At 41.9% G+C, this 26,271-nt stretch overlaps 1 protein-coding gene across 4 annotated transcripts in view; it reads left to right on the top strand.

The window, feature by feature from the left end:
• The window catches only part of LOC106032597 (uncharacterized), an 89,807-nt gene that overhangs the window by 51,169 nt on the left and 12,367 nt on the right, over positions 1-26,271 (top strand). For 3 of the 4 annotated variants that reach the window (XM_066993163.1, XM_066993165.1, XM_048081093.2), the window contains exons 28-41: positions 4,970-5,087; positions 6,319-6,481; positions 9,052-9,190; positions 12,482-12,635; positions 13,825-13,920; positions 14,368-14,523; positions 15,472-15,701; positions 17,105-17,243; positions 17,626-17,746; positions 18,666-18,775; positions 19,563-19,712; positions 19,883-19,936; positions 22,427-22,594; positions 23,528-23,680. In XM_066993163.1, the coding sequence (XP_066849264.1) occupies positions 4,970-5,087; positions 6,319-6,481; positions 9,052-9,190; positions 12,482-12,635; positions 13,825-13,920; positions 14,368-14,523; positions 15,472-15,701; positions 17,105-17,243; positions 17,626-17,746; positions 18,666-18,775; positions 19,563-19,712; positions 19,883-19,936; positions 22,427-22,594; positions 23,528-23,680 (1,951 nt within the window). Of the gene's footprint in view, positions 1-4,969; positions 5,088-6,318; positions 6,482-9,051; positions 9,191-12,481; positions 12,636-13,824; positions 13,921-14,367; positions 14,524-15,471; positions 15,702-17,104; positions 17,244-17,625; positions 17,747-18,665; positions 18,776-19,562; positions 19,776-19,882; positions 19,937-22,426; positions 22,595-23,527; positions 23,681-26,271 lie in introns of those variants that run through there. The other variant, XR_010829773.1, reaches the window with a different exon arrangement.

Genomic DNA, 26,271 nt, shown 5'->3' with positions numbered 1-26,271 from the left:
TATCCAGTGAGGTTGTTATACCCTTTAAATTTTCTTTATTTAAGATTGAACTGAAACCTGTTAACAAGTCAGTCGTAGACATGAGACTTGTCAGAAGTTAGGGAGAGGAAGAGCACACGACAGACTAGGGGATGACCCTAAATCATCTGCTCCTTTCAGAAGGGAGGTCTGTTTGGCGATGTCACAAGGATCTCCTTCCTCAAAACGTAGGCAAGCCCTTTATGCTGACAGTCTGTAAATCTCTGGGCTGCCCAAGTTAGCACCAGCAGGCAGATGGTTTCGGATGTGAAAGTAGTCACCCAGCACACTGGTTCTGCTATTGTTCATCTTTTCCCCTGGCAATTGAGAGGCTCAGCAGCAAACACAGAAAAAAGTGTTTGTTAATGTTCAAGCAAGAAGTTTAGTTCTGATAGCAAAGCTTGGGAACGTGGTTACAAGCCAAACAAGTCATAAAATATAGTTCAACAGATACTTGACAAGGAGATTGTTAACCCCTCCCTATTGTTCAACTCCATGTCAGTCGTAGGCTTGTGTATGTATACTGGTCTTGGTTTCTAGTTGCCAGGGACCAGCCCCATCACAAGCCCGAGGTGCAGGCCGTTTTCTTCATTTATCTACCTGCCTTCATTGGGTGTTGTCTAAGGCATTGCCTTTTGTACTCCCATCTCAGATGCCCTCAGAAGCTTTTGAGCTCGACAGTATTTTGCATGCAAAAGTTGTACACAGGCCATTTGTAACACATTTAATCTTAGCTTTAGAAAGAGCCTTCTCTGACTACAGCAACATAAACTGTTTTAATAGACTTAGTTTCAAGCTCAGGCTACCCCCAACCCCAGGTGCTTTCAGTCAGGGGTTTTGTGTTTACACAGTTTCCACTTTCTTTGTTGAACTCATTTGATAGTTAGGACCAAGAGTGGTTACTTGTCATAGCAGCTGTTTTGTTTGCTAACGTAGTTTATTAGCAAGGACTAAATCAGACGAGTTATTTGCTCAGAGGAGCTAAGTTTGACTGCAGAACCTATACATTTGTAGTTTGTGCTATGCAACACCTGATGCTCTTAGTGTCTTAGCACTACCTGCTCCTCTTGGAACATCTAGCAAAGAAGAAAGCCATGGTGAGTTTCAGGAGTGTGTGAATATCCCACTCTGGTGGGATATTCAACATACAGATCAGTAACTGCTAGCTTTGCGTACCCTAATTAGATAGTTGTTTGGTGCCTCTTGGTCTGCTAATTTTTCAACAGCAAGGAAATGTTTCAATGCCCTGGAATACTTTACAGGATTATGCTACTACAATTCTTCAAAAATATTAATATAAGTATTTTAACTTACAACACAAAGAAAATATAAAACCTTACTTGGTGGAGGTAGTCAAAGTGGAAGTACCTAGAAAGCAGCTGGTATGGGTACCTCTGCAATCCACCCTTTGCCCCTATTCAGACCTGTCCCTGCCCTGGGTGTCACACAAATGGGCATTCATGCTATAAAGTCACCTTGGAGAGCCGCAGAAAGCTGTAGGAAAGGCTTTAATTAAAAATGTCTCCTGCCCTCTCAGCCCCTCTGTGCTTTTTTCATCCCTGCCTTATCAGTCATTACCAGTTAATGTTTCATTTTCTGTTGCTGTTTAACAGGAGCTAAGAAACACCTTGTAGACAGGAACTGTCAATTAGTTATGATGAAAGCACAAATTTAGCTTCCATCTTGCCTGCATTTAGAAGGTTATAGCAAGACATAAATTCAATTGCTTTCTTATCTTCCGAAGTAATCTCGTTGCCTGCATTTGTGGCTGCCAGGCGCTTGGAGCAGGTCTTGTGTTGCCCATCCCTCCTGCTGAGAAAGACCAGCAGATGGGTGAAAGAAATATGGATGCTTTGGAGGGGGAAGGTGGCTACGTGTGGTGGTGGAGAAAGACTGGTGTGAAGAGGGAGAAAAAAAAACACAAAGAACATAGAATTAGGAAAAAAAAGGGAAGGAGAGATTCTGGGGGAAGAGCAGAAGAAATGAGAATGGGAATAATTATAATAAAAAGCTTTTTTCACATATATATTTTTCTGAAAGTCTGAAGTTTATTAACGTCAGTGAAAATGTTCCAGAATAGCCCACCTAATTGGAGATGCCCGTATCTGATGAGGGGCCCCTGATTATCAATCAGTGCTTTAAAGGGTGGCTCATCTGACCTGTTTCAGATCCCTGCTATAGGATGAGATTAATTGTGTCCTAGAAGTGTCTCTTGCTCTCTCCAACAACTCATGAGAGCCTCAGGGGAGGTGCTCATAACATATATACCTGCAGTTGGCCAGATGTATAGTGTGAAGCCCCTCTCCCTCCCAGTTTTGCCATCTCCTGTCACAGAGCCCAGCTGCAGTGGGTCAAAGAGGGGGCTGCGAGCACCTGCCCTGTGCCCACCCTCAGTAGGTTACATAAACACGAGCAGTACTCCTGAGAAAAAAGCAGGAGCACTCAGGTAGGGGACAAGTCTTATCGTGTAGAAGGTATTGAAACATTCCCTCAGCAACTGCTGTCTTAAAAGTAAACGTTAGAAAGAAGAAAGAGGGAAATGTAGGGCTGCGGTTTTTGTGTAGCGCAGGACCATCCTGTCCTTCCCTTCCCCCTGCCTGTTTCTTTGTTCCCAGATTTGGCATTAAAAACTGGGTCATAGCTCTTAGCTATACACTTTTAAAATGCCCTAGTATCTGTGTGACCAAATATAGCATACCTTTTGTTTTTGTTTTTTAGTTTAGTTTTTTTCCCATAATGTAGAAAATCTGCTTTATCCAGGATTAAACAATGTTTTAGCTGTTTCTTGGGAGATGGCACCGCAAATCATTAAAGTTTTACTGGGGTAAGCAGCACCTGGGCTCACGTGGATGCAATGCACTGTCCCTGTTTTGTTTCTGGAGAAGGTAGGTGCCAGGGTGACACTCTGCTGGACTGCTTTGCAGCCATGGGGCAGTGCTGGCAGAGTGCTGCTGTGGGGCAGTGCTGTCGGAGTGCTGCCCGTGTTCCCTCAAGCCTGTAAAGACAGAGAGCATCTGGGCAGAGCACGTGCTTCAGCCTCTGGAAGACGCGCTGGGCGCTGTGTTTGCTCTCTCTGTGGCGGTGTCATTTACGGACTGTGATGTCAAGCAGAGGAAATGGAGAGTTACAGCACAAATGCTAATCTCACCCCGAAAAGCGTCACTTGTGCAGTTTCCTTAGGCACAATTTGTGCTTATCATTCTTCTGCAAAAGTTAGTAAGGGACAGCTGGTTAAACAAACGCTGCCCAAATATAACTTCCGTGCTTACAACACAGAGCATTTAACCTTTCATTACTCCATCCCACCCAAACCAAAGGTCTATTTTTTGCATTCAGCGTTGCTCTTTACAGACAAAGAAAAAAAGTCAAAAACCCTAAAAACCCTGAAAAACTTACTTCAGAAAGAGATGAACTTAATCTTCTGATTGAATTTACATCTCATCTCAGAATGTACTAACTGCATATTGTACTTCATGTATGTGAAGATGAGAAATGACATATTGTATATAAAAACAGGAAAATGAATTATTCATGTAATAAATGCATTTTAATATCTTCTGGGGAAAAAAAGCAGAGAGAGAGAAAGGTTGGCTGCCTACTAGTAATTGCACATCATATTTTAAAATAATTATTTAGATTTTTAATGCCTGCCTTCTGCTTTGCCTTGCCTGTCTCCCATTCCATACAGAAAAACACATTCCTGGGGAACAGACTCTGAGTGCCCTAAGAAGATCAGCTCATGTCCCAGCTTTATATAAGCAGATGCATTGGTCACCGTCTGGGGACTGACTTCTCTCTGGCGTGGTGGAAGGGGGCACGGCACTGATAAATCAATGCCTGTTGTCTTTGAGGTGGACAAAATTGGCAGATGATGCAAAACAACTCCACCCGGCTTCTTTGCTTCTTGCATTAAGGTGTAAGGGGACAATTCTTCAAAACTCGTGCCTGCTTCTCACCGGTGCTGAATGCCTTCAAGTCTCCTGGGATTTGTGAGGACTGGGGCTTCTCAGTGCCTTGGATGGGGCAGTCAGAACCTTATAAGAACAGGTGTTGAGCCCTCATCTTGGATGATAGTCCTTTTAGAGCATGTCGAGGAACATCTCTCCGTGTCTGGTCTTTTGCCTGATAGTTTTTAGTAACCAGTACTGTTTTGATATCACTAGGACCAACAATGGCATTAGACATATTGAAGAGATGCTAGATTTTCTCACCACCCACTCAGCTACCACTTGGGATAGAAAACTCAGCAGCTCTGTAGCACCTGCATGCCAGTGTTCAGAAGATGATGTCTCAGGGCATTTATAGAGCAATGCATGGAGATGCATACCTCTGTCCCAAGGTACTTCTATAATGGCAAGATCTGGGGGGAGCTGATACTGCAGGCTTGCAGCAGCACCCTTCCGCTTTGTATACCTTTCCTGTTTATATGGTACAGACACAGTCGTGGTGGCAAAATGGCATTTCGAGCATACATCTATGCACGTGAACTAAATGGAGGATTTGTTTAAGTGTTCAAGAGGCATTTGGATAATGTCCTCATTAATATGCTTTAACTTTTGGTTGGCCTTGAAGTGGTCACGCAGTTGGACTAGATCATCTCTGAGCTATTCTATTCCGTTCTGTTCTGTTCTGTTCTAGTAGGTGGCTGAGCTCAACTCAAAAGTGCTGCTGTAAAATTTTTCAACAAAACTATCTTAGGACTTGGTTGAAAATCAAATAAAAGGAAAATTTCTGTCAAACTCAGCAGGTTTTAAGGTCAAATTATTACCTTATATTTTGCACATGAAAACTAAATAATGTTATGTCTAAAGCACACTTGCTCCAAATATTGGAGGCAATTCCAATATCCAAGTAACAGTTTTATAAAAAATAAAATATATCTTTCAGGGAAGTGACAGGCAGAAACAAGTCTCAGAATGTTAAACATCTCTCACTTCTTGCAATCACTCAGATCCTTCCATCCTCGACCACACCATTTGCTGTCTTCAGATGGACTCACCTTCCTTAACCTGTGGTTCATCCCTCACCCTGCTGAAGTGCTGATTATGTTCAAGATGCTTCCAGAGAAGGTCAGTATTTGCTAATGCTAAAAGAGATTTTGTTCTAGGCTGTAGACATCTTTACATACACATAACAATTTTGCTTGTTATTGGAGATGAGGAAATGTACATCAGTGTTTTTAATCTGGGTACAGCTAGGGTGTGCCAGTGATGAAGACAGCTGATGAAGAATCATAGAATCATAAAATATTCGAGCTGGAAGGGACCCACAAGGATCACTGATTCCAACTCCCGGGTCCTCAAAGGAGCACCCCCCCAAAACAAAAACAAAAACCAGACCACGTGTCTGAGAGCGTTGTCCAAATGCTTCCATAACTCTGTCAGGCTCAGTGCTGTGACCACTGCCCTGGGGAACCTGTCCCAGTGCCCGACCACCCTCTGGGTGCAGAACCTTTCCCTAGCACCCAGCCTGACCCTCCCCTGTCCCAGCTCCATGCCGTTCCCTCGGGTCCTGTCGCTGTCCCCAGAGAGCAGAGCTCAGCGCCTGCCCCTCCGCTCCCCTCGTGAGGGAGCTGCAGGCCGCCATGAGGCCTCCCCTCGGCCTGCTCTGCTCGGGGCTGAACACACCAAGGGACCTCAGCTGCTCCTCATACATCTCGCCCTCCAGACCCTTCACCATCTTTTTTTGCCCTACTTTGGGCACTCTCTAACAGTTTTATCTCTTTCTTATATTCCTCACGTTAGTTTCTCTGCCTCAAGCAAAAGGAAGCAGTGTCCATCTGTTTAGACAGAGATAAACAGTGAGAAAGATGTCTGGGAGGCACTGGGGTAGCAGTTTCTAAACCAGAAGCTGCAACACCAGATGGTATGGTGACGGCTGTGAGTGCTATCTTGAGCCTGAATGAAATCTGGCACTCGACGTTGGTCTTTGGGGTTGGGAGGCCAAGCAGAGCTTCCAGCAGGAACTAGGGCTGCAATCACAACCCTCCCTGCCCTGGGGCCCCTCACAGGAAGGTCTGACTTTGTGCTGGAGCAGTTGTGGCCACAGGACCTGCGTGCATCCTGTTAACGAGTAGCAGCATCCATTAGTGCTCCTGTTCCTTCCTCAGTGGGAAAGTAGATGGGACGTTAAGATTAATTCATCAGTGAAGATCGAGTCGTTTTCTTTTGGTGTGTCCACCATTACGGACACAGTCATATTTGCCAAGTCATATTTGTTCAAAAATATTTCCTACTCTGGTGTATTTTCTAAAGGCCAAGCATCTGAATGGTTTTCTTTGTGCATTTGTCCTGCCTGCAGGCTGCTCTCAGAGCTCTCCACCTAAGCCTAGAAATTGTCGGTGCATTTCATGATGTGGTTTCATATCTCCTGGCTTTTGCTCAATTAGGAAATTCACCAAACTCTTTTTGTGCCTTAAACCCAGAGCCTCTGACCCCAGACTGGGGAGGAACCGAAAGGATTGGTAAGTTACAGATACTGCACGTTCAAGATAGATTTCTCCGAGTCCGCAAAATGAGTGTGAAATGCTGAGGGTGAGAAAGGGACAAAGCAAGTTTGAAGATGATATTGATGTTAACTGAAGACTAAAATCAAAACAAAATTCCATTCTATTTTTTTATGCCTTTTCTGTTCCATTTTCCTGGTGAAGGACTGTCATTTTTCAAGGTTGTACACAGGTCTGAAACAGTCTTACAGAAAAGCAGCTCACCTACCGGGTTCAGGATTTCTGCTCCGGCAGGAAACAGAAAACATGGTCCAAAAATTGCTCTTCCACCTCTCGCAAGTTTCTGTTAAGCCATCTGGTCAGCCTGTGGGGATTTTGTCTTTACCAGCAGATTAAAAAAAGCAGGCTTTGCTTCCTTTAGTAAATCTGTCACTTGGTTCTATATCCAAAGGCTAAAACAGATGTGGCGTGTGTAGTCCTGCATGAACATGTATTTGTGTAGAAACAGTATGGGCTCTCCTAATAGCTTTGACCTGTTCTTCATGCTAACCTGTAGTGCAGGAGTGGGATTTACGTAGCTTTGCTTTCGTGGTTAGGTGTGTAACTCTGGTGTCTAACCACTATCCGAGTACCTTTGCTGTCGCTGACACCCTTTCTGGGCACTATTACAAAGACACCTTCGTGGGAGTTGCTCATCCCAAGCTAAAATGTGTTTATAGTGAGTGGGATGAAACCCTCTCTGGAGCTGCCTGTATTCCTCTACTTAATGTTGCAGAAGCCCAATTAAACTTCATGACTGATAAACAGGCAACTAAAGTTACAGAAGACAACCTTGTCCCAAGTATTGAAATGTTCTTGGCGTATGTTTTTCTTCAGCCACTGCATTATTTCTGCTGTGTAGTGAGCCAGAGTTTCAAAACATGGCGTGTTATATATAGTCCCTTCTCTGAGCGTGCGCGTGCGTGTGCTGCAGGGCTGGACTGTTTTCATGCCACCTAGAAATGCTCGTGTTTATACACCTATAGATTTGGCACCACTCAGAAACAACACAGGAGTAAAAACTTCACCTGCACAGCTTCCCTCCTGCCCTGGCATCTCTTAAAAATGAAAAATTGATTACGTCTATTGGGTAAAAATATGAAACTGTTCAAGAACTGAGAAAAATTACTAGCTTTGTTTTTCAATGTTTCCGAATTTGTCATGTGATCCCTTATGTATTTTTTCTTTTTATGTGAGCAAGATTTTTATTACCAGTTCTGAATACATCTTCTTGAATTTTCTTTTTGGAAGGGAAGAAAGGACTCAGTGAATCATAAATACTCGTTATAGCTTTTATTTTAATACTGTGCTTGTGAATGTTTGATTTTGAAGTGGGCTTATTTTCTCCAACAAAAAGCACTCCCTGTTCTGTGGTGTGTGCTCATTGTACCATTAGGTGTGTAATAGTAACTTCATTTGTAAATGGCTGAGAAAACTTGTGTAAATTAGCATGTTTAATGAGCTTTGAAACAATCAAAAGGGCTGAGCTCAGTGCTCAGTGAGAAACCACATAACCAAATGTAGGAGGAATATTATATGCAAGGTGCTGCTTGAATTTCAGACACATCTAATGTGTGCCTAGCTACCACGCTGTTAAAACAGAAAGTGTGTACAATGGAGGAGTCCTCGGTACTCTGCTGTCTCCACAGAGCATTTTGTACAAACAATTTAACTATGTTGCTCCCGACCAAGAGATCTTTCTTGTTGCTGTTGTTCAGGAATATTTTCGCTCTCTCTCAAATCAGAATATATAACTTTCTTAAACAATGACAGCCTGTGTAGCCTGACAGAAAGAACATCGGATTTCTGTAATAGGTGCATCAAAGTTACATCACTTTTGCAGTGGATGTACCTTGGGAGGCAGTCCAGCTCCATGCACACATTTTGTGCAAGCACCAAGTAAGAACAGGTGCTCCTGTAAAAAAAAAAATGACTTAGAGAGGTCCATTGCTTTGGGAAGGTTTTTTTGTTGGGCTTAAAGAGAATCAAAAACTTCAGAGCCTTAGCAGAAAAATATTCACTAGCTTATAGAACTGAACCCCAGTAGTATTTTATTGAAAATAGTTGGAGAAGCTGTCCCTATCATCATCAATCTGGTCACAACTAGTTTGGGTCTTTGGATTTGTAAAATGCCATCTTAGGACATGATTCTGCTCCCATTTGACAAATTTAATCTTGATATGATAACCAATAAGATGGAATATAGCACTGGCCTTGTTGGCATTCTGTAACGATTGACTTTTTAATTGGCGAGGATAATAACAGAACCGTTCAAGATGCTTGTAACTTTTCGTTCCTGTGCCTTGTCCTCCCTTACTACCTCCTTGTAATTCTCCGCCCATCATAATCTCTTTCCTTAAAGAATGTTTTTGTAGTGCTGAGGAGGATGGAAGTGCATTCTTCTTCTGCTTGCCAGGGTAAAGAGAAAATTACAGGAAGTCATGAGGTAGAAAAAACGTGGAGGGAACAAGTGTTTACAGAACTGAGATATTTTTTATGTGCCTTTCCTGACACCTTATCTGGTAAACTTACTGTTCTTGGGGCTCTAGGGAGTGAACTTCTAGAGATACAGAAAATGATTGACAGCCTCCAGAATCCACTAGATCCCAGTGAAGTAGCCCAACTGCTAGCTGCTCACAGAGAAGTGATGTTTCTACAGTTTGATGCAGCAATCCGACATCGACTACGGTAGGAATTACAGCCCCTCAGGGATAGGAGGGGCACCTTTTTTATTAGAGACTTTTTATGAGGCTTTTTAAGAGGCTTTCACAAGAAAGAAGATGTAGGAAAGATTAATTTAAATGTTGTGCATGATATCTGCTCCAAGATCATGAAATGTACCTTGTAGGTGTAGACATATACCTCCTGTTGATTTTGTTTTCACCAAACTTGGTAAGAGTCCTTACATGCTTCACTGAAAAATCTTAACACAGGATGTCTGAGTACAGCTGTCCTATTATCTGAACATTATAGCACCTTTATGTTGTGATTCATACTTTACCAAATCAAGGAGGATAAGGAGGGAGGAGGTTCTGCAGAGGCAGACTTAAGAATTCATCTTTTTGTTCTATTACAGGATCTACATTTTATATTTTCCTGTGTCAGAGGGTGCTTAATAGCAGGCATAGGACTTCCAGGATACTGAGATCTCCGTTTACCCTCCTGTAAAAAGTTAATCCCCCATCACAGAAACCAAAATAAGATATATTTTTCAGGACTTCCTAAAAAGCAACTGTCTCCCTTTTCTCCCCTCTCTCTTACCATATGTTGTCTGTCAGTAGCGATCACAGAATGGTTTGAATGTACTCAAGAGAAATCCTTGGCAGAACTGAAACGAGGGCAGGACATGCAAAAGTAAAGGAAATTTCAACTCTCCTCCCCTCAGTAAAATCCATTGGTGGCATGACATAAGGCTGGATTTGTAGGTGTAATCAAAGACCATCTAATGGAGCCACCAGGTTAGGGAGTCCACCAGAACAGAAAAAACTCCTGGACTTGGTCCTGAATAACACACAGGACCTAGTTCAGACTGCAACCATACTGTGTTTGCATAAAGCATCCTTAAAGGAACAGTGAAAGCCAAATAAGTATCACCATAGCTGGGATCAACTTCAAAAAGGGAAACTACATAAAAATTAGAATACTTAAATGAAAAAAAAAGGGGGGGGGGGTTAGCTAAGGGAGTTAAATCCTTGCAGATGGCATGGAGACTCTTTGGAGACATACTGGAGGCACTCAAGAAATGTATACCACATGTGAACAAAGACTTAAGAAAGGGTATGCTGCTATTGCTAAACAGTAAGATGAAACAGATCGTTAAAGCAAGACAGTGTCCTTTAAAAAGCTGAAGTTTCATTCCAAAGAAGAAAATAGAAGGGAGTATAAACTGCGATGGGCTAAATGTAAAATGATTCAAGACATCCCAGGAATGATTTTTAGGAACAATTTTGCTGAAGGCATCGAGATAAATAATAATTCTTATGTCAAATATATCAGGAGCGGTCAAATACATTCAAATGTATACTACCAATCAGTAGGGCCAGTAGGTCTTCAGCGAAGATAAGGCAAGAGCACACATTTTTTTAAAAACAATTTGTTTCTGGATTCCATATAGCAGAGGTTCCCACACTGAAACCTTTTTTTATGGGAGAGGCATCAAGAGGATCTGCTGCAAATACAAGTTGTCACAAGAAGTTATGGGAGAAATGAACTGAAACAAAGTTTAGCAAGTTACCAAGAGCAGATAATGTTCAAGAATTATGAAAGAACTTGAGGATTAAAAAAAAAAAAAAAAAGGGAAAAAAAAGGAAAAGCCAAAGTACTAACTGTAGTGTCTAGTTTCTTGCATAGAACTGCTTTGATACCTGAAGACTGAAGGTGACTGGTGTGTTGCCAGTTTTTAAAAAGGATTGCGAGAGTGATTTGGCTAATCACAGGCTGATAAACCTAATATTAATTGGGTTTAGGTTCAAATTAACAGAAACTGTAATAAAGCAGATGAATGGACAAATATGATGTATTTGGCAGGAGTCAGGACTCCTGGAAAATGCATTCACGCTTTACAGAAATTGGTGTTCCCTGAAAGTGTTAACAAACATAAATAAGAGGTTGATACGACTTGTCTGGATTCCCTGGAAGCTTTACTAGTCTCAATGGAGGCTCTTAAGGAGTCTAATCAGCTATTGGACATGGGAGGAGAGGGTCACATTTGTAAATAATTTGTTGAAATTTAGGAAGGAAAAGGCTGTAAATGGGCGACTGTAGTAGTGGATAAGGGAGGCTACCAGTGGTGTCTCACAGGAGTCTGAACTTCCTTCTGTGCTGTTCAGATGTTCACAGATGGCTTCAAAAAGGGACTGAAGCTGAATACGGTGTGTACATGACACCTAGATATCCAGGACATGAAGGGCAAGGGCTGATTGGAGAAGGACCTTATAAGACTGAGGGCAAAAATAAAATAGATGGAGGTCAGTGTGTCATTAAGCACATAAAGATGCAACTGGGGGGGGGGGGGGGAACTAATCCCAATGTGTAAAATGACAGCCTCTGACTTAACCGTTACCATGCAGTAATGAAATCTCAGAGCTGTGACAGATAGTTCTGTCAACATTTCAGTGCAGTAGCGATCAAAAAAAGAAAAAAAAATCAAATCAATTCCCTTTAGGAAATGTATGGAGAACAAAAATAAGAACACCACTCTATCACTGAATAAATCAGTGTTGATAAGGCTATGCAGTTCTGGCACTCCATAACAGAAAGGACAGAGAACTCAGGAAGGTTCCCAAGAAACCACACAGATGATCAAAGACACAGAACAGGTTGCTGCATGGAGTAAGTAGGACTCGTGAGGTAGGACCTTTTTCTCAAACAAGGAACTGTGTGTTAACAGGAAGTATAAAGAAATGCAGTTTATCATATGCTTCATCTTTATTATTCTTATTGCATGGGCAATTAGTTTCTATTTTTACAACACCATTTCTACCACAACACACCTACACAGGGTGTACAGTGTGGCACTAATTTATTCCTTTATGAACTTCTTAGCCAAGTTTGATCCCAGAAGCTGTTATTTGTCCCTGTAATTCCTTTGTTAGTCCTGCAACTGATAAGAACTGCATGGCATTTTTAAGAGTGCTTGTGTGTGTGTCAAAAATGAAAGAACAAGATCCTTTTCTTAGAGTTGCCATTCAAAGGAGCATGTGCAGCTACAGAAAGAGTTGGAGCCTAGATTGCTTCTCATATCGTGAGATCCACTTTATCATGAGCTCTTTGTTTTGAAAGCATGTGAATGAAATACAGGTGAATTGAGCATGACAAGGAGGCTGCGTTGAAATGGCAAAATCATGACTAAACTTGGTTGAATAATATATTTACATGATGCCTAGGGTGTAGTAAAAAGTAGCTTTTGTTGTAGAACATTTGGAGACTTTTGAAGCAATCTAAATTATTTTTAATACAAAAATTTTGGTTCCTTCACAGGGAGACATTTTTGTCCTCAGGGAATGTTTCAGCCTACCAGAATGTTACAGACAGGATATCCCATGCACTGCCTCCACTTAGTAACTCTGTGATTCAGAGTGCATTTTCTTCACAGCTACGGCTCCCACAGTTCCTGGATCCTCAAAGCTGCAGGGTGAGTAAAGCATACCTGCAGAGACAGTCTTCATCTGTTTGCACTGAGTTCTTTGGACAAGAAAGTCCTCTGCAGTTCTTGCTGGAGTGCTTACTTTTCCCTACCATATTGCAAAGAACCTAATAGCTAATTAAAAAAAATCCCATGATCACAGCTTATTAACTTGATTCATCTTTTGGGGTCTTAGAAAATGCTGTCTACAAAAGTAAATAATAAAAATTTAGGATGGAATGTAATCACAGTGGTGTCAGCAAAATGCAATTATTCTCTGTGCTGTACGTTGGAATGTTTTGCCTATCTTTACTCTACTGATGCTGTTTCTACTAACTCTCTGTTTTGGGTAATAATCCTTATGAGCTCTCTCATCACTTGGCAGCAGATTTGCTTGCCCGGCACGTCTGTCATGATTATACATGAAGTGTTTAGGTCTACTGGTTTGTTAGCTATATCATCGTGCAGAGGTACACAATGCCACATCAGCTGTCTGTATGCTAAAGAGGCACTTTGAATAACACTGGCAAAAAAAGCTGGTGTAATGCTAAGGGAAGTAAAGGTGAGTCTGGCTGGTGATATTAGCATGTTCTGAGGTAATAGGCAATTTTAGATGACCATTCAAAGTTCGTGTTTCCTCATGTTAATCCCATCGTTCTAATTTTCCAATACTCGATACTATTGTTTTATTTTTAAAAATGCCTTTCCTGAACAAGAAGTTATAGGAATAGAATTTTCTTCCATTTCTGCCTTGATTTTGGTGACAATGACACATAAGACCTCTTTAGTGTAATGGAGAAACAAGATTTGTACTTGCATGCAAAACTGCAATGTCTTTGATGAATAAGATGTAGGCTCCTTGGGGAATCTTGTCCTGATGCCTCTGAAATATACGACCAGCAATAAGTGATTGGCAGTCACTGAGTAGGAACCTAGGAGCTATTCTGTGGAGGCAGAAGCACCACAGCATCTTGGTAGGAAATACATTCTGGAATGAATCTTATTGCTTCCTTCCCAAAGAGAGATAATAGATGCTTCTCTCTTCTAATACATGGCCTACTTTCAAAGTCAGAGCAGAGTGTATCACAGATCAAGCATCTTGGCCTCTGAGTTGCCTTTTCTTGATCAAATTATATGGGAGTCTCATAACTAATTGAATGCTGTTCTTATTTATGAGCAGTTGTCTCTTTTCTTTTAGACACTCATGCATTTTCCTTGGAGGACATTCCTAATGGATGGAGGATTGTTTCCAGTCACTATCAACAACTCAATTAATGTAAATTACAACATGCAGGTACTGTAAGACAGCAGCTTTGTGCTTATGTTCAAAGTCACAAAGACAAGATGAATCTACAATGCAAGAGGAAAATAAACTAATACTATCTTGTTTCCTGTCTTTGTTTTTTAAAGAACAGGAGTGAACCAAAAACATCTCTCCTTTTTTCTGTCCAAAAGCCCATTCTACTGTTTACTTCATGTTTGATCTTTCTCCAAGCAGAGCAGAGCATTTCTGTTGATAATGAACCTATAATTCTCATTTTTCTAGTGTGCTAGAACTAGAGAATCAGATTATTTTGATGCATGGGCATATGGGTTTTAGGACCACGGTGCTAAAAGCTGGAACTCTATTTGGGTTTATAACACACACAAAAAAAAAAAACAACTGTGCTCACAGTAGCTGAGATTTGCTATTGGTAAGCTCTGAGCCACAGACCTTCACAAACTCTCCCTTCCTCTCCAGCTGTGCCTGTGCAACCTGAGTGATGCAGACCGAAGAGTTGCTCACGGGGAGTTGACTGCAATGCAGTTTCTAATGGAGGATGTCTTGCAGAACTGCTACAGCTGTGCTGTGGAAGATCACAATGATTGTCAAGCCTCATTAGCTAAGAGCAAGCAGGTACTTCTGACAACTCAGTTTGTCTGGCATCATACAGCTTCTGTATAGGACTCCCTTTAGGTTTTGCAACCAGATCTCTGTGAACTAAGAGACCCAGACCTGAGAAATGTTGTAATAACCTTACCTACTTCTGTCCATCTGGTAAGAAGCCAAGGGAACAATGTTGTCTCCTACAAATCCTGAGTGCTCTTGAGAGAAGCCCTGGTGACTGATGCACCTTGAGGGCCTGCTGGTATTGCTAGAATTCTGGAGAAAGTGGAGATTGTCCTGACTTCTCCCCACAGCCCACATAAGGCCCAGCTCTTTTTTTAGCAAGAGCTACTCAGTGCCAAAGGGAAAGGAGCAGCTTGGCCACTGTTTAAAAAAAAAAGTTAGTTATGGAGAGGCAGAGTATTTGTGTTGTGGACATATATGTGAGGGATGCCTGCTGGGGGCACCTGCCAGAACCTACACAAAGGTCTGGTTCAAGGAGAGGGGAGAGATTCAAACTGCTTGTGATGGAAGACAGATAATGATGACCAATTTGTAAGGTAAAATGGGTGAAGAGGACAAATGTAGTTATTTTAAGATCTGCTTCCTTCAAGATCTGAGCTAAGAGTTTGATTTCTATAACAATACTTTAAGTTAGAGAAAAAAGCAGAGTTGATGTTGAAGATAACTCACTTGAAGGAAGCAGTGATATAACAAAGGATTTCACTTCTGTGTAATTTTATCCCCATCTCTGCTGTATGGAAGTACTCATTGCAGTCAAAAAGTAGCCCTGTTTTTTATGCTGTGCTCCGAAGGACACTGGTGTACAGGCCAGCGGCAAGTTTTGATTGTGCAAGAGGCTGTCACGTGTCTCATTCCACTGTATATTGCATGAGATGCTATTAAGCAAAAAAGAACATGTGAAAAACTTGCCATAAAACTTTCTGAAGCAAAATATTTCTCTATGACTTTTCACAGAACTTGGCAGAAATGATTGACACAAGTACTAACTGGTTGCAAAGCAGCAAAAAAATGTGCAAACTTTTGCTGAGGCATCAGGATCCAGTCCTATCATGTAACTTACTGAGATCTTTCCTGATACTGTGGAAGCAACTGGAAATGTTAAAGGCAGAATGGGGACGGCTGAAGCTGAGGACTGAGGATATAAATACAGTTCCTCTCTACAAAGAGTTTTGTGAGCAATATGGGTAAGTCACTGTTGGATGCAAGAGTATTCCAAAGTGACTGAAAAGATGACAAAGTAAGAAAGCCTCTGCCTTCTTTATCCATTTTCCTCCTGTCACCCTCTTTCACTTGCTTTTTTTTTTTTTTAAATCTATATTTATTTTTTCTCATTATTAACCTAGTGCTTTTGCTTTCCTCTAGAGGCTTGAAAGCTGCCTTTCTTTCCTGTGTTTCCATATGGTTGTTTTTTTCCTCTTTCTATGTCTATTCAGATTGTTTGCTGATGATGTTTTCCAAGTGCATTCTTAGCAGTTGTGTGACCTGCCTCTGTATTTCAAGCCTCATAAACAATGTTAAGTACGGTATTTTAATAAATGGTAATTTTGGAAGCCTGATAGATGAAAAATAGTAGAATTCTTCCTAACCCCCTCACTTGGCTCAACTTGGAGCAGTCAAGAATAGAAAACTGGAAGATTTCCATGAGAGAGGCCCTTCTGGAAGTAGAAAATGGAACACTGCCTTTTAAAAAGCCTTGTCCCCAGAAACCACAAAAAAGGAATGTGAAAGAGCAAGATAGGTGAAGTAAGGGTGAAATCTGTGCATGAAAGTGCTGAAAGACAAAGCTGTCATGCAAGGGAGCATGGAGGAAGCAATGCTTGCTGGGCCTATGCTTACAGGGCCAAGGTGTTTTGGACTGACGGGGTGGAATCCACCACAGAAAGTTTTGTGTTTGCAAACAGGGGTGATCTCCATGTGGCAAGGATAGGACTGTTTTGAAAAATCCCACCATGTTTCCCTTCTCCACACCCTCACCTCTCCCCCTTGCATCGATGAGAGTTTCCTTCTTCCTTCTCCCTGAGCACTGTGGTAACCTTTGTGTCAGGCCATCAAAGGTGTAAAAGGCAGCGTGTTTAAAGCAATAAAATGTAACAAGGTATATGTGCCTTGCTAATAGCTCCTCTGCCTCTCAGAGCAAAGGGCACATCTGCCTTGGCACTTAGCACTCAGGAGCGCTTTGCAAACCTGTGACCAGGAATGAAGGAGAGCAGGCAGAGGAGGTGAAAGGAGTTTCTTTGTCTACTTCACTGACAGTGATGGACATCTGCTTGTTGGTGACCAGATCTCCCTGCTTTGTCTGGCTGATGCCCTGTTTCTTCCCCTCAGTTTTCTCTTTGCGTTTTTATAAACCTGGAGAAATTACTGAACTATATAATAAGGCAGGATCCATGCAAAAGAGACTCCTGTCCTGTTTGGAGTTTGAGTGGGAATAACCCAGTGGGCATATTCAGTGCCTTAGACATATTCTGCACAGGCTAGGAACAGGGCCAAGGGAAGGAAAAGTGAAACTAAGATCCAAAGTCAGTAAATGCAAACACAGTAATTTTGAGAAAGAATTTCTGAAATACCCATGTCTTGGTGATTCTAGCACAGACATCTTGCACCCGGCCATGAAAGCCATAGCCAGACAAGTGGGCACAGAGGAGGACTTTGGAGGGCCTGTTACAAGCACTCAGCGTATACTTCCCCCAAAAGGAGCATCAGAAATTGAAATGAAAGTTTATCAGGTAAGGGGAGGATCATTAATTGGTGCATCACAGTCTGGTGGGCACCTGTGGAGGCTGTTGAAGGGGGTGTTTGGCAGATGTGGATGACTGGGGATGGTCTGCAGTGGCACCTCTACTTCGTGGAGCAAGGTGTGGGTCTTAGGACAGCTGATGGTAGCAGGAGAGCCTGCCTCTGTCCAAAGCACGTGTGGCACAGGGAGAGGCCTACAGTCACCCCAAAATTATGTTAACCATGATACTGTACCTGAAACTACTGTATTTTAGAAAAGAATGGAAAGAGGAGAATTGTTTTGGTTTAGGCTGGTAGTTTTTGATATTTAGCAGGTGGTTTTATAAACAATATAGACATCTAGTGTAAGCTAAGTATTAAACGTGATTCCAGCTTCGAAAGCTCCTGGAAAGCCTGGAAATCCACATGATCCATGATGTGCAGAAGAAGATTAAACTGGAGATGACTCTGGTGACATCTGAAAGAGCCAGACAAGAGAGCAGCCTCCCCACTGGTAAGGAGAGCTAAAATACCATTGCTGGAACATGTGGGGGCCACAGACTCAGAGCTGAAAAGCAGCCCTGATGCTTACAGAAGCAAAGCTGCCCTGTGTGTGAACAAGAAGGCAGGTTTGATCTCAGCTCCCCACATCCCCATTTGGAGGCCAGGGACTGGCTGAACCATGGGAGGGTATCACTGATTGAAAATGGTGTCAAATTCAGATTCCCTAAATCTAATATTTGACTTTCTCATTATACGATGAACATTTAACCATAATCATTGCAAAGACAATGTTGCAGACAGCGCTGAACTCTAATTATTCTGGAATCTGCAGGCAGCTTGAAACAGACTGATAAGAAAGTACTTCTCTCCTCCTCTGTAATGGAGTGTTAATATTTTAGGCATAACAATGCAATCTAAATGCCAGACTTTTTAGCATGTTACATGTTTGCTTTGTACAAAGACAGCATGGGTATTCACAGGCACATAGAGTACAAAAAGAAAAAGTGGACATAAAAGGGACGAAAAATATGCCCAACTGCCTCTGGTTGAGGTTGCAGGCAGCCATAATCACTGTACAGAACTGTTCAGTTTCACACAAAAGCCATGTTCTTTTCTCAGTATTTACAGAAAACTCCTATACACAATTGTGGGCCGGGTCATTATTGACGGAACTGGTCCATAATGAAATTGCATTTTGGCTTTGATACCAGAACAAATGTGATATTGCGGCTCAACACAGCTTTTGCAATCTGTTTGCAATGACATTTACTTTTTGTTGTAAACGTTTTAGGAAAGCTGAGAAACCTTAAGCTGTACAGCACGCCCAGTGTCAAATCCCAGGGATTACTGAGGGATCAATATTTTGTGACAGTGATACCCACTGATGGTCTGTTTTGTTTTCTTTTCTTTTTCTCCCTCTATTCTTGCAGAGCTCTGGAAACATAGGGTAATGCAAGAAAATTTCTCAGTTGTACGACCACAGATAGTTGAAACATTTGTTCAAAGCCTCATGGAAAACTACCAAGAATCAGATACAGAGGTACATATTCTGCATTTCTATCTAAGCGACAATTAAGCCATGTTTACAGCTTTGTTTATTAAAGCTCTTGTCAATCACTGACCTAAAAGAGAAACACATTTCTTAAGCTTTTGAGCTCATATTCAGATTATGTTGTTTTGTAATAGCAGTATTGGCAGCAAGCTTGTGTATTGCCCTGCTGCCTTGTGACAGCTTTATTTCAGATCTCAGGACTGTAATAATGCGAGGATGAGTTAGGGCTGCAGGTTTATATCCAACCGCAGTGCAGGATTGCAGGGCTTTATGCAGGCTTTAAGCAGGGGAAATTCTTCTTCCTGAGTCAGTGCTAAATCAGGGGTCCAGAATTATGTTAGGAAGCAGTTTTATTTTTTTTTCAGTAAAATCTAAAGAAAATATTTATGACAAAATGACCATTTCAGGTTAAAAATCACAATGCATGGGGTTTTTTTGAGAGAAGGGATGTTGGGGCCCAACAGCTCAGGCAGTTTCTGAGCTGGTGAAAACATTTCTCTACTGAAAATTGTCTTTTAGCTTCAGATAGAAAGAAATGCGTTATACAGTTCCAGCTAGAACCAGCCAAAAACCTGACAAATTTGTTTACCACTAGATCAGTGAAACTGTAGATTGGGTAAAAACATTTACATTGAATAATTTTATTTTTGCATCACTTTGATATCACAGAAACATTTAATTTACAATAAGGTGACCATATTTCATTTTGACATATGCTGTATATAGCAGCTTGTGACTCAGGCAAGCTGTAAGATTTCTTTTTTGTTTTTCCTAGGTTACTTTTAAAAAAAGCCATTTACAACAGTGTCTTACCGTACTGGGCTGTGACATCATGGCCAGAGAACGCAGCAACTTTGAGACCTACTCCATGTTTTATGAAAATATTCTCCAGCAGCTGCATCATCTACTTTACCAAAAAGAACAAGTATGCTCAGAGCATTGATTCTACTCTTCAAGAACAGGGCAAAGAGGTTTCTCTGGGTGGGAGGTACTTGCTAAGTAAAAATGAAAGCCAAGCTGTCAGGCTGGGAATTTGCTGAGGTGGAGTTGGGCTACACGAGCACATTCACCGTGCACCTTTGTGCTTTCCTTCAGGAGCTGCATGCGGTGGAAGAAGGTGGCAACCAAGGCGATACGGCTCTGATGCAGGTTGGTGGTGATGGCCTGTTGACTGGTAGGGCTTAGCGGTCCCATTTGGGACAAACACATGGTAACAGTCTCTGAGAAGAAAGGTAGGGGGGCCCTGGGGCTGCTGTTCCTTTGTTCAGTGCCAGAAAGAATTGTGAAATAAAGATAACCTGGAGGCAAAGGTAGTAGTAGCCTGCTGTTCTCTGGTTCGTGTTCAGAATGGATGATATACTGGTAACCTTTTAACTTAACCTTCCACTGATGGGCTTCTCTTCCTACACATTTTCCCAGAGCACTTCAGTCATATGCATTGAGCAAGATAGAAACAGAAGTGGGTCAGGCACGTAGGCTATGCTGCAGTGTAGGTGCCAGGTAGGCTGCATGATGGTTGCATAAACAACTCCCCTCAAGTTGACTTGACTTTGCAACTTCATCTGTGTTTTTTTTAGGATAGCGGGTATGTGTGGGTGGAATTTTCTGAAGAAGTAAATCCAGCCAATAAATTAGAAATGCCATCTTGTGGTATCATGTGATATCCCTATAATCTATTAGCTGAGTTGGAGGCTTGGCTCCATCAACATAAACGCCACTGCTAGAGGCATGTCAGCTTCCACAGAAACCTACAGTACAGAGAAGACTGCTTGAGTTTCAGGGTTGTTTGCACACCAGCGTTGGAATACCTGCATGTTTTTCAGTTTTTGAAAGATTTCAGTTTTTCTTCTCAGTGCTTCTTACCTGTTTCTTGACCCACTTTCTTATGCTCTTTCCAGTTTTTGCCCCCATATCTTTTTTCTGTACAGTGTCCTGTCAGCAACCTCTCTTCTTCCCTGATTTCACTGTCTGCATGTTTTGGGAAGCTGGGGTGAGAGGGAAGATGAGAAACATGTGTGAGGTTTGGGCTGGGTGGAAAGATATGGGAAGAGCTGGTAGGACTTTCCAGGAGTCTGTGTGCACTGGAGTCTCTCCTCCCCTCCCCTTTGCCAGCCCATCACCACCAAATCCCTGTCTCATCTGCTTCGTCTTTCAAGTACAAGACAGCTTATCCCTTGTGACTGGCCAGCCTGAGTAGCTGCCTACTGTCTCTGGGCTCCGCTTTAACCTCAGAAGAGACTTGTTTCCAGTTCCACTTGTCTTCTCATTAGCCTACAGCAATTAATAGGGGCTACTACAAGTCTGAAGAGAGCAAGTTCAGTTGCTCAGGAGAGGTGATAGAAACCATGACAAAGGTTCAGGCATGATCAGTCATAATGGAATAGCAGACAATTTAAAACCTAAAAAGTCTCTAGGGAACATACATAGACCATGTGGGTTTTGTTTGTTTTTCCCAATGTACTCTGCATTTGACTGACTTTTTGCTGATTTTACTAAAAAAGGCATCCAAAGCAGATGAAAACTAGTTCTGCTCTGAATAAAGATCAACAGAATTTTTCGGTAGGGCTAGAATACATGTATTTTCCCCAACATTCATTTTCAGAAATCTCTAGATAATGCTTTCTGTAAGACAAAAAAAAAAAAAAAGACAGAACATTTCAGTGAGAAACTTAAGTTATTAGCATTTATTACTTAGACCTGGCACGCAGAGGTGCCAAGCAACTTTAAAAGCAGAGTGTGCTGTTGGCTGTACCTACAATGCCTATTTCTTATCTTAATAATGTAATACGCTAAGAATCTTTTTTAGTTTTCCTCCATTGTGCTCATCCAGTTTTAAATGCTATTCAGTGGTATGAGAATGACCAAATTCTTACACCTAGCAATGACCCACCTATGTGAAATGTAAATGATGTCATTTAAATCTCTTTAAATTCTACCATGCACCTTCCTATTTGTGCTAACCTGTGTGCCCTTTCTGAGAGTATGTTAATTGTCAAATATCAACAAATGGAACACATAATTGTTTTTATCGTATATTAAATGGTCTGTATGTACAAGCTTATCAGCAGACAGCACGTGTGCTCTGATAAATGTATTACCTCACAGCTTACTGAACAAAGCCTGGTCACAATTCTGGCTTTCTCTCTGGAGGCAAGGTAGATTATGCTACAGAAGGCCAGGCTCACCTGCAGAGTAGACCTGTGCACAAGATCTTCTCCCAAAATAAGGCTCCCAAATCCTGCTCTCTAATCTCTAATCCTGTTCCTCCCTCCTGCACTCTCTTTTTCTTCTGTCAGTTCTCATACCCACTACATCTTTCTTTCCTGATTACCACAAACAGTCTTTTTAAGGTTATATATGAATCTTCCCCCCTTCAAGGATTGGTCTTGAACTGCCACAATTCTTCCTACTGTTTCCAAGAAGAAAAAATATTTCTAAAACCAACAGAGATGTACCTAATGGATTATGGGTTATTTCAATGTGTTTTTTTTTCATCTAGCCACTCAGATAGGACGATATTGTCACTCTAATACTTAATTCTGTATCATGCTACATATTCAGAGCTCTGAATCATTTACTCCTAGGCTATGGTGTTTGCTCATCTCTAGCTTTGCTCATTCACTTTCTTTGCTGTGATAGATTGCGGGGCTGAGTCATGGAATGATTATGGAAATAACTGCTCTCAGAGCCCAGGTCGCTGACTTAGAGGAAGAAAATCTCAGTCTCAAAGAGAAGATAAGGAAAGAAGTACGGGATGAATACGAATCATTAGTGCAGAACCTATTTGTGACTTGTGTCCATCTAAAAGTAGGTACAGAATAAGACGGGGTACCTAATTGGTCTTTTTTGTGCTGCTGATAATTTGCCAGTATGTGTAACACTCAAAGGAATAAATTGCTGTAGTGTGCCAGGTGGATGAGTGGGTGAATCATTTATCTCCTGCTGTATATTTTAGAAGCATCCCGTAAAAATGTCTGGTAGAAAAATTGTGTACTTGTTCCAAGACAGGAGGCATAGTCTCAGTGGAACAGGTACCACATTAGAGAGAGTGATAGAAGCTCTTTTTAGTTACTGTGGAGGGAACTTTTTGGATATAATACTTCAGTTTGTAATATTCTACATTATTTTTCTTGAAAACTTTATGGCCAGTGTGTAATAGTATTGCTTACTCTAACAATGCCTTTGTTTTTCAAGTAGTCCACTGGTTCCTGTGGTGCACTATCATATGTCATTACTTACAGAAATAAGGATACCGCAGTCTAGCCTATAAAAATTGACCTGATTGTGACCATGTGTCGCAATAGGGCAACTATTAGCAACTACTGCTGTAAAACAACTGCCTGTAGCAGATCCCCAGGGTTTTTATTCATGATCCATAAGCCCATCAATATCTGTGATCAGGACAAGAGTGACTTGAGGAATACTGAAATTCCTTTTTCAGTCCTGAGGGTGAGACCATTTTTCACCAGAAAGCCTATTTTATCACCATGGTGCCACCGCTTCCATTAAATGCATACCTCTCAGGATTGCCAATGATTTGTCTATAAATGACACAATTGAAATTCTGCTCCTTGCAATGTCCAGATGTAAGAAGAATATTGCTCTGTCTTCCTGACACATTGATTGTAGGAAAATAATTATCAAGAAAGACCATCTGGTTGTGACTTCTGAAATCTTTTGAATGTTGCTTTTCCCATATGTGCACATTTAATCTCCAGTGGGTTCTGTTTGTAACTGCAGGGGAAGTTGGATGTCTATCGACTTAGCATTGAGCAACGAGTGCTTGAAATCATCAGTGAAGTGAGAAGGGAAGGAGTTGGCAATATGATTGATCTGAAGAAAAAGTTTGGATCCTCTGAAAATAACGGTGACTTGAAAGAATACTTGTCTAAAGTAAGGAAACATGTATGTCAGTAAATGGACACAAGGATAATAACACAAGGTTAAGCTTGCTGAAGATGGTTTAAGTTACTGCATTCTATCTTCGACATCAGCTGGGTGAAGAGCATAAAGGTGGCCCATTACTAGACTCTTTTAATGGCTACTCATTTGTCAGGCTGTCGTGAATCAATCATCTTTGACTGTGTCTTTCTTCTCCAAGTACAGAAATTTTCAGCCAGATCCAGTCCTTAGATCCTGAATATCTGCATGTATTTGAATTGAGTTTGGTTTTAAACTTAGAAAGTATGGTGTTAGTTTCACTCATGACAGATAAAGCAGAGTTCCTATGTAGGTGAACATCAGAGGTTAAACTTCCATCTGAATAAGTGTAAAAGTGAACTCATATTCAATCACGTCAGACTGTGCTGTCATCTGTTGTCATTTTCCCAATTTTGCAGGGAGGAAACAGAAAATGAAGTTGCAGTGACCCAGATAAATGTGTTGATAGGTGTTTTATCTTATTGTGCAAGCTGTTCACACAAAAAAGTTGGGACAGAATCCTTTTTTTCCATTTGGGGTTACTTAGAATAAGAATATATTCAACTTTGTTTTGAAAAAGTGCCCCCCAAATTGATGTTCTGGAAGTTATAAACTAAAGCCTGGGAAGTAATTTTGAGGCTACAATTTCCAAATCAATCCCTTTTATAGTCAAACACATCTCTCCTTGGTAAAGTTCAATTTGTACTGAAACTATGATAGTCAGTCAGTGAATACAAATGAGATCAAATGGATAATGGCTAAATACTTCTGTCTGAAGCAAATATGCCTCCAGATCTTTCAAGCAGAGAAGTTTGTAAAACAGGATATAAATGTAATACCACTGTAGTGAGAAGGGCTTTCGACCCTCCCAGTGAACCTGGGGGATAGGAATGCCCAGAAGTAAACGAGGAACTAGCGGAAATGGAAGAGTTCCATGCTTGAGAAGGCTGCAGGGAAATGTCCACATTCCCACTTGGAAAGGACAGTGTGCAGAGGCAGAGAACAAGGAGAGCGGAGAGCTCACATGCAGTCCAATGGCTACGGTGTGGGCAGGGTCATGGAAACTTGTTGGGCTGGTGCACACAGATGGAGCATGGTCCTGGGTGCTTACAGGGTGTTTTAAGAAGGGCCAGCAGGGAAGAGGAGCAAGAATTGGACTCAGTGTATGGAGTTCATTCTCTGGACAGAGCTGTTGTGTGAGTGTGGAGATGTACTCCTGAAAGCCTATGAGTCAAGGTCAGAGGAGGGAGGAACGTTGGTGATGATTAATGACTGTGGTGGGAACCTCCTGCAAACTACCTGATCAAGAGGATAAATTGGATGGGCTGTCTACCGGGTGCTAAGAAAAGCATTCTTGACTAGAGGGCTTGGTTTTCATGGAGGTTTTATCCCTCTGGAAATCTACTGGAAGCAGAACAAAGCATTGTGAAAGCACAGGCAGTTCCTAGACAGCATTAGTAATAATATCCTAAATGCAAATGCTAGAGAGCCAGCCAGGGTAAATCCCTATTTCTGCTGCTCACAAACAGGGAAAATCTTGTGGTATCATCACAGATGTCATCTGACGCTGCAGTGACAGAAAAGATTTCAGGACCAGGAGGAAGGTTGCAAAATTATGCTGCAGCACTGGGACTTGAGACTTCTGGAGAGCAGACTTATTTAGGGAATTGCTAGGCAGAACCTCTGTGGAAACTGCCAAGAGGGGAAAAGGTGCTCAAGAAAGCCAGTATATTTTTTAAGAAAACTTAGATTTCAAAACCAACTGCCCTGTTATACAAGAAGACCAGGGAGTTTATCAGAAACTTGGCCTTACTTGACTTAGCAAGGATTTTCTTAAACGACTAAAATGCAAAAAGAGATATTGCAAGTAGAGGAAACATGGACAGGCCACAAAGGCAGAATCACAGAGTTCAGACCTATAGTGATGAAATTAGGAAGGCCAAAGTTCAGATAAAACTAATATGGGGCACATGGGATAAGAAGGTGAGTTGACACTAGATCATAGAATATCCTGAGTTGGAAGGGACCCACAAAGATCATCGAGTCCCACTCCTGGCTCCATACAGGACCACCCAAAAACCAGACCATGTGTCTGAGAGCCTTGTCCAAATGCTTCTTGAACTCCAGCAGGCTCGGTGCTGTGACCAGTGCCCTGGGGAGCCTGTCCCAGTGCCCGACCACCCTCTGGGTGCAGAACCTTTCCCTAACCCCCAGCCTGACCCTCCCCTGTCCCAGCTCCATGCCGTTCCCTCGGGTCCTGTCGCTGTCCCCAGAGAGCAGAGCTCAGCGCCTGCCCCTCCGCTCCCCTCGTGAGGGAGCTGCAGGCCGCCATGAGGCCTCCCCTCAGCCTGCTCTGCTCTGGAATGAACAAACCAAGGGACCTCAGCTGCTCAAACGTCTTGCCCTCCAGACCCTTCACCATCTTTGTAGTCCTCCTTTGGACACTAGTAATTTTATGTCCTTCTTATATCATGACACCCCAAACTACACAGTACTCGAGGTGAGGCCACAGCAGTGCAGAATAGACTGGGACAATCCCTTCCCTCAACAAGCTGGCAATGCTG

The sequence above is a fragment of the Anser cygnoides genome, chromosome 3, assembly GCF_040182565.1.
Source record: "Anser cygnoides isolate HZ-2024a breed goose chromosome 3, Taihu_goose_T2T_genome, whole genome shotgun sequence".
NCBI lineage: Eukaryota > Metazoa > Chordata > Aves > Anseriformes > Anatidae > Anser > Anser cygnoides.
The sequence above is the reverse complement of the archived record's forward strand: the minus strand, read 5'-3'. Positions and strand labels throughout refer to the sequence as shown.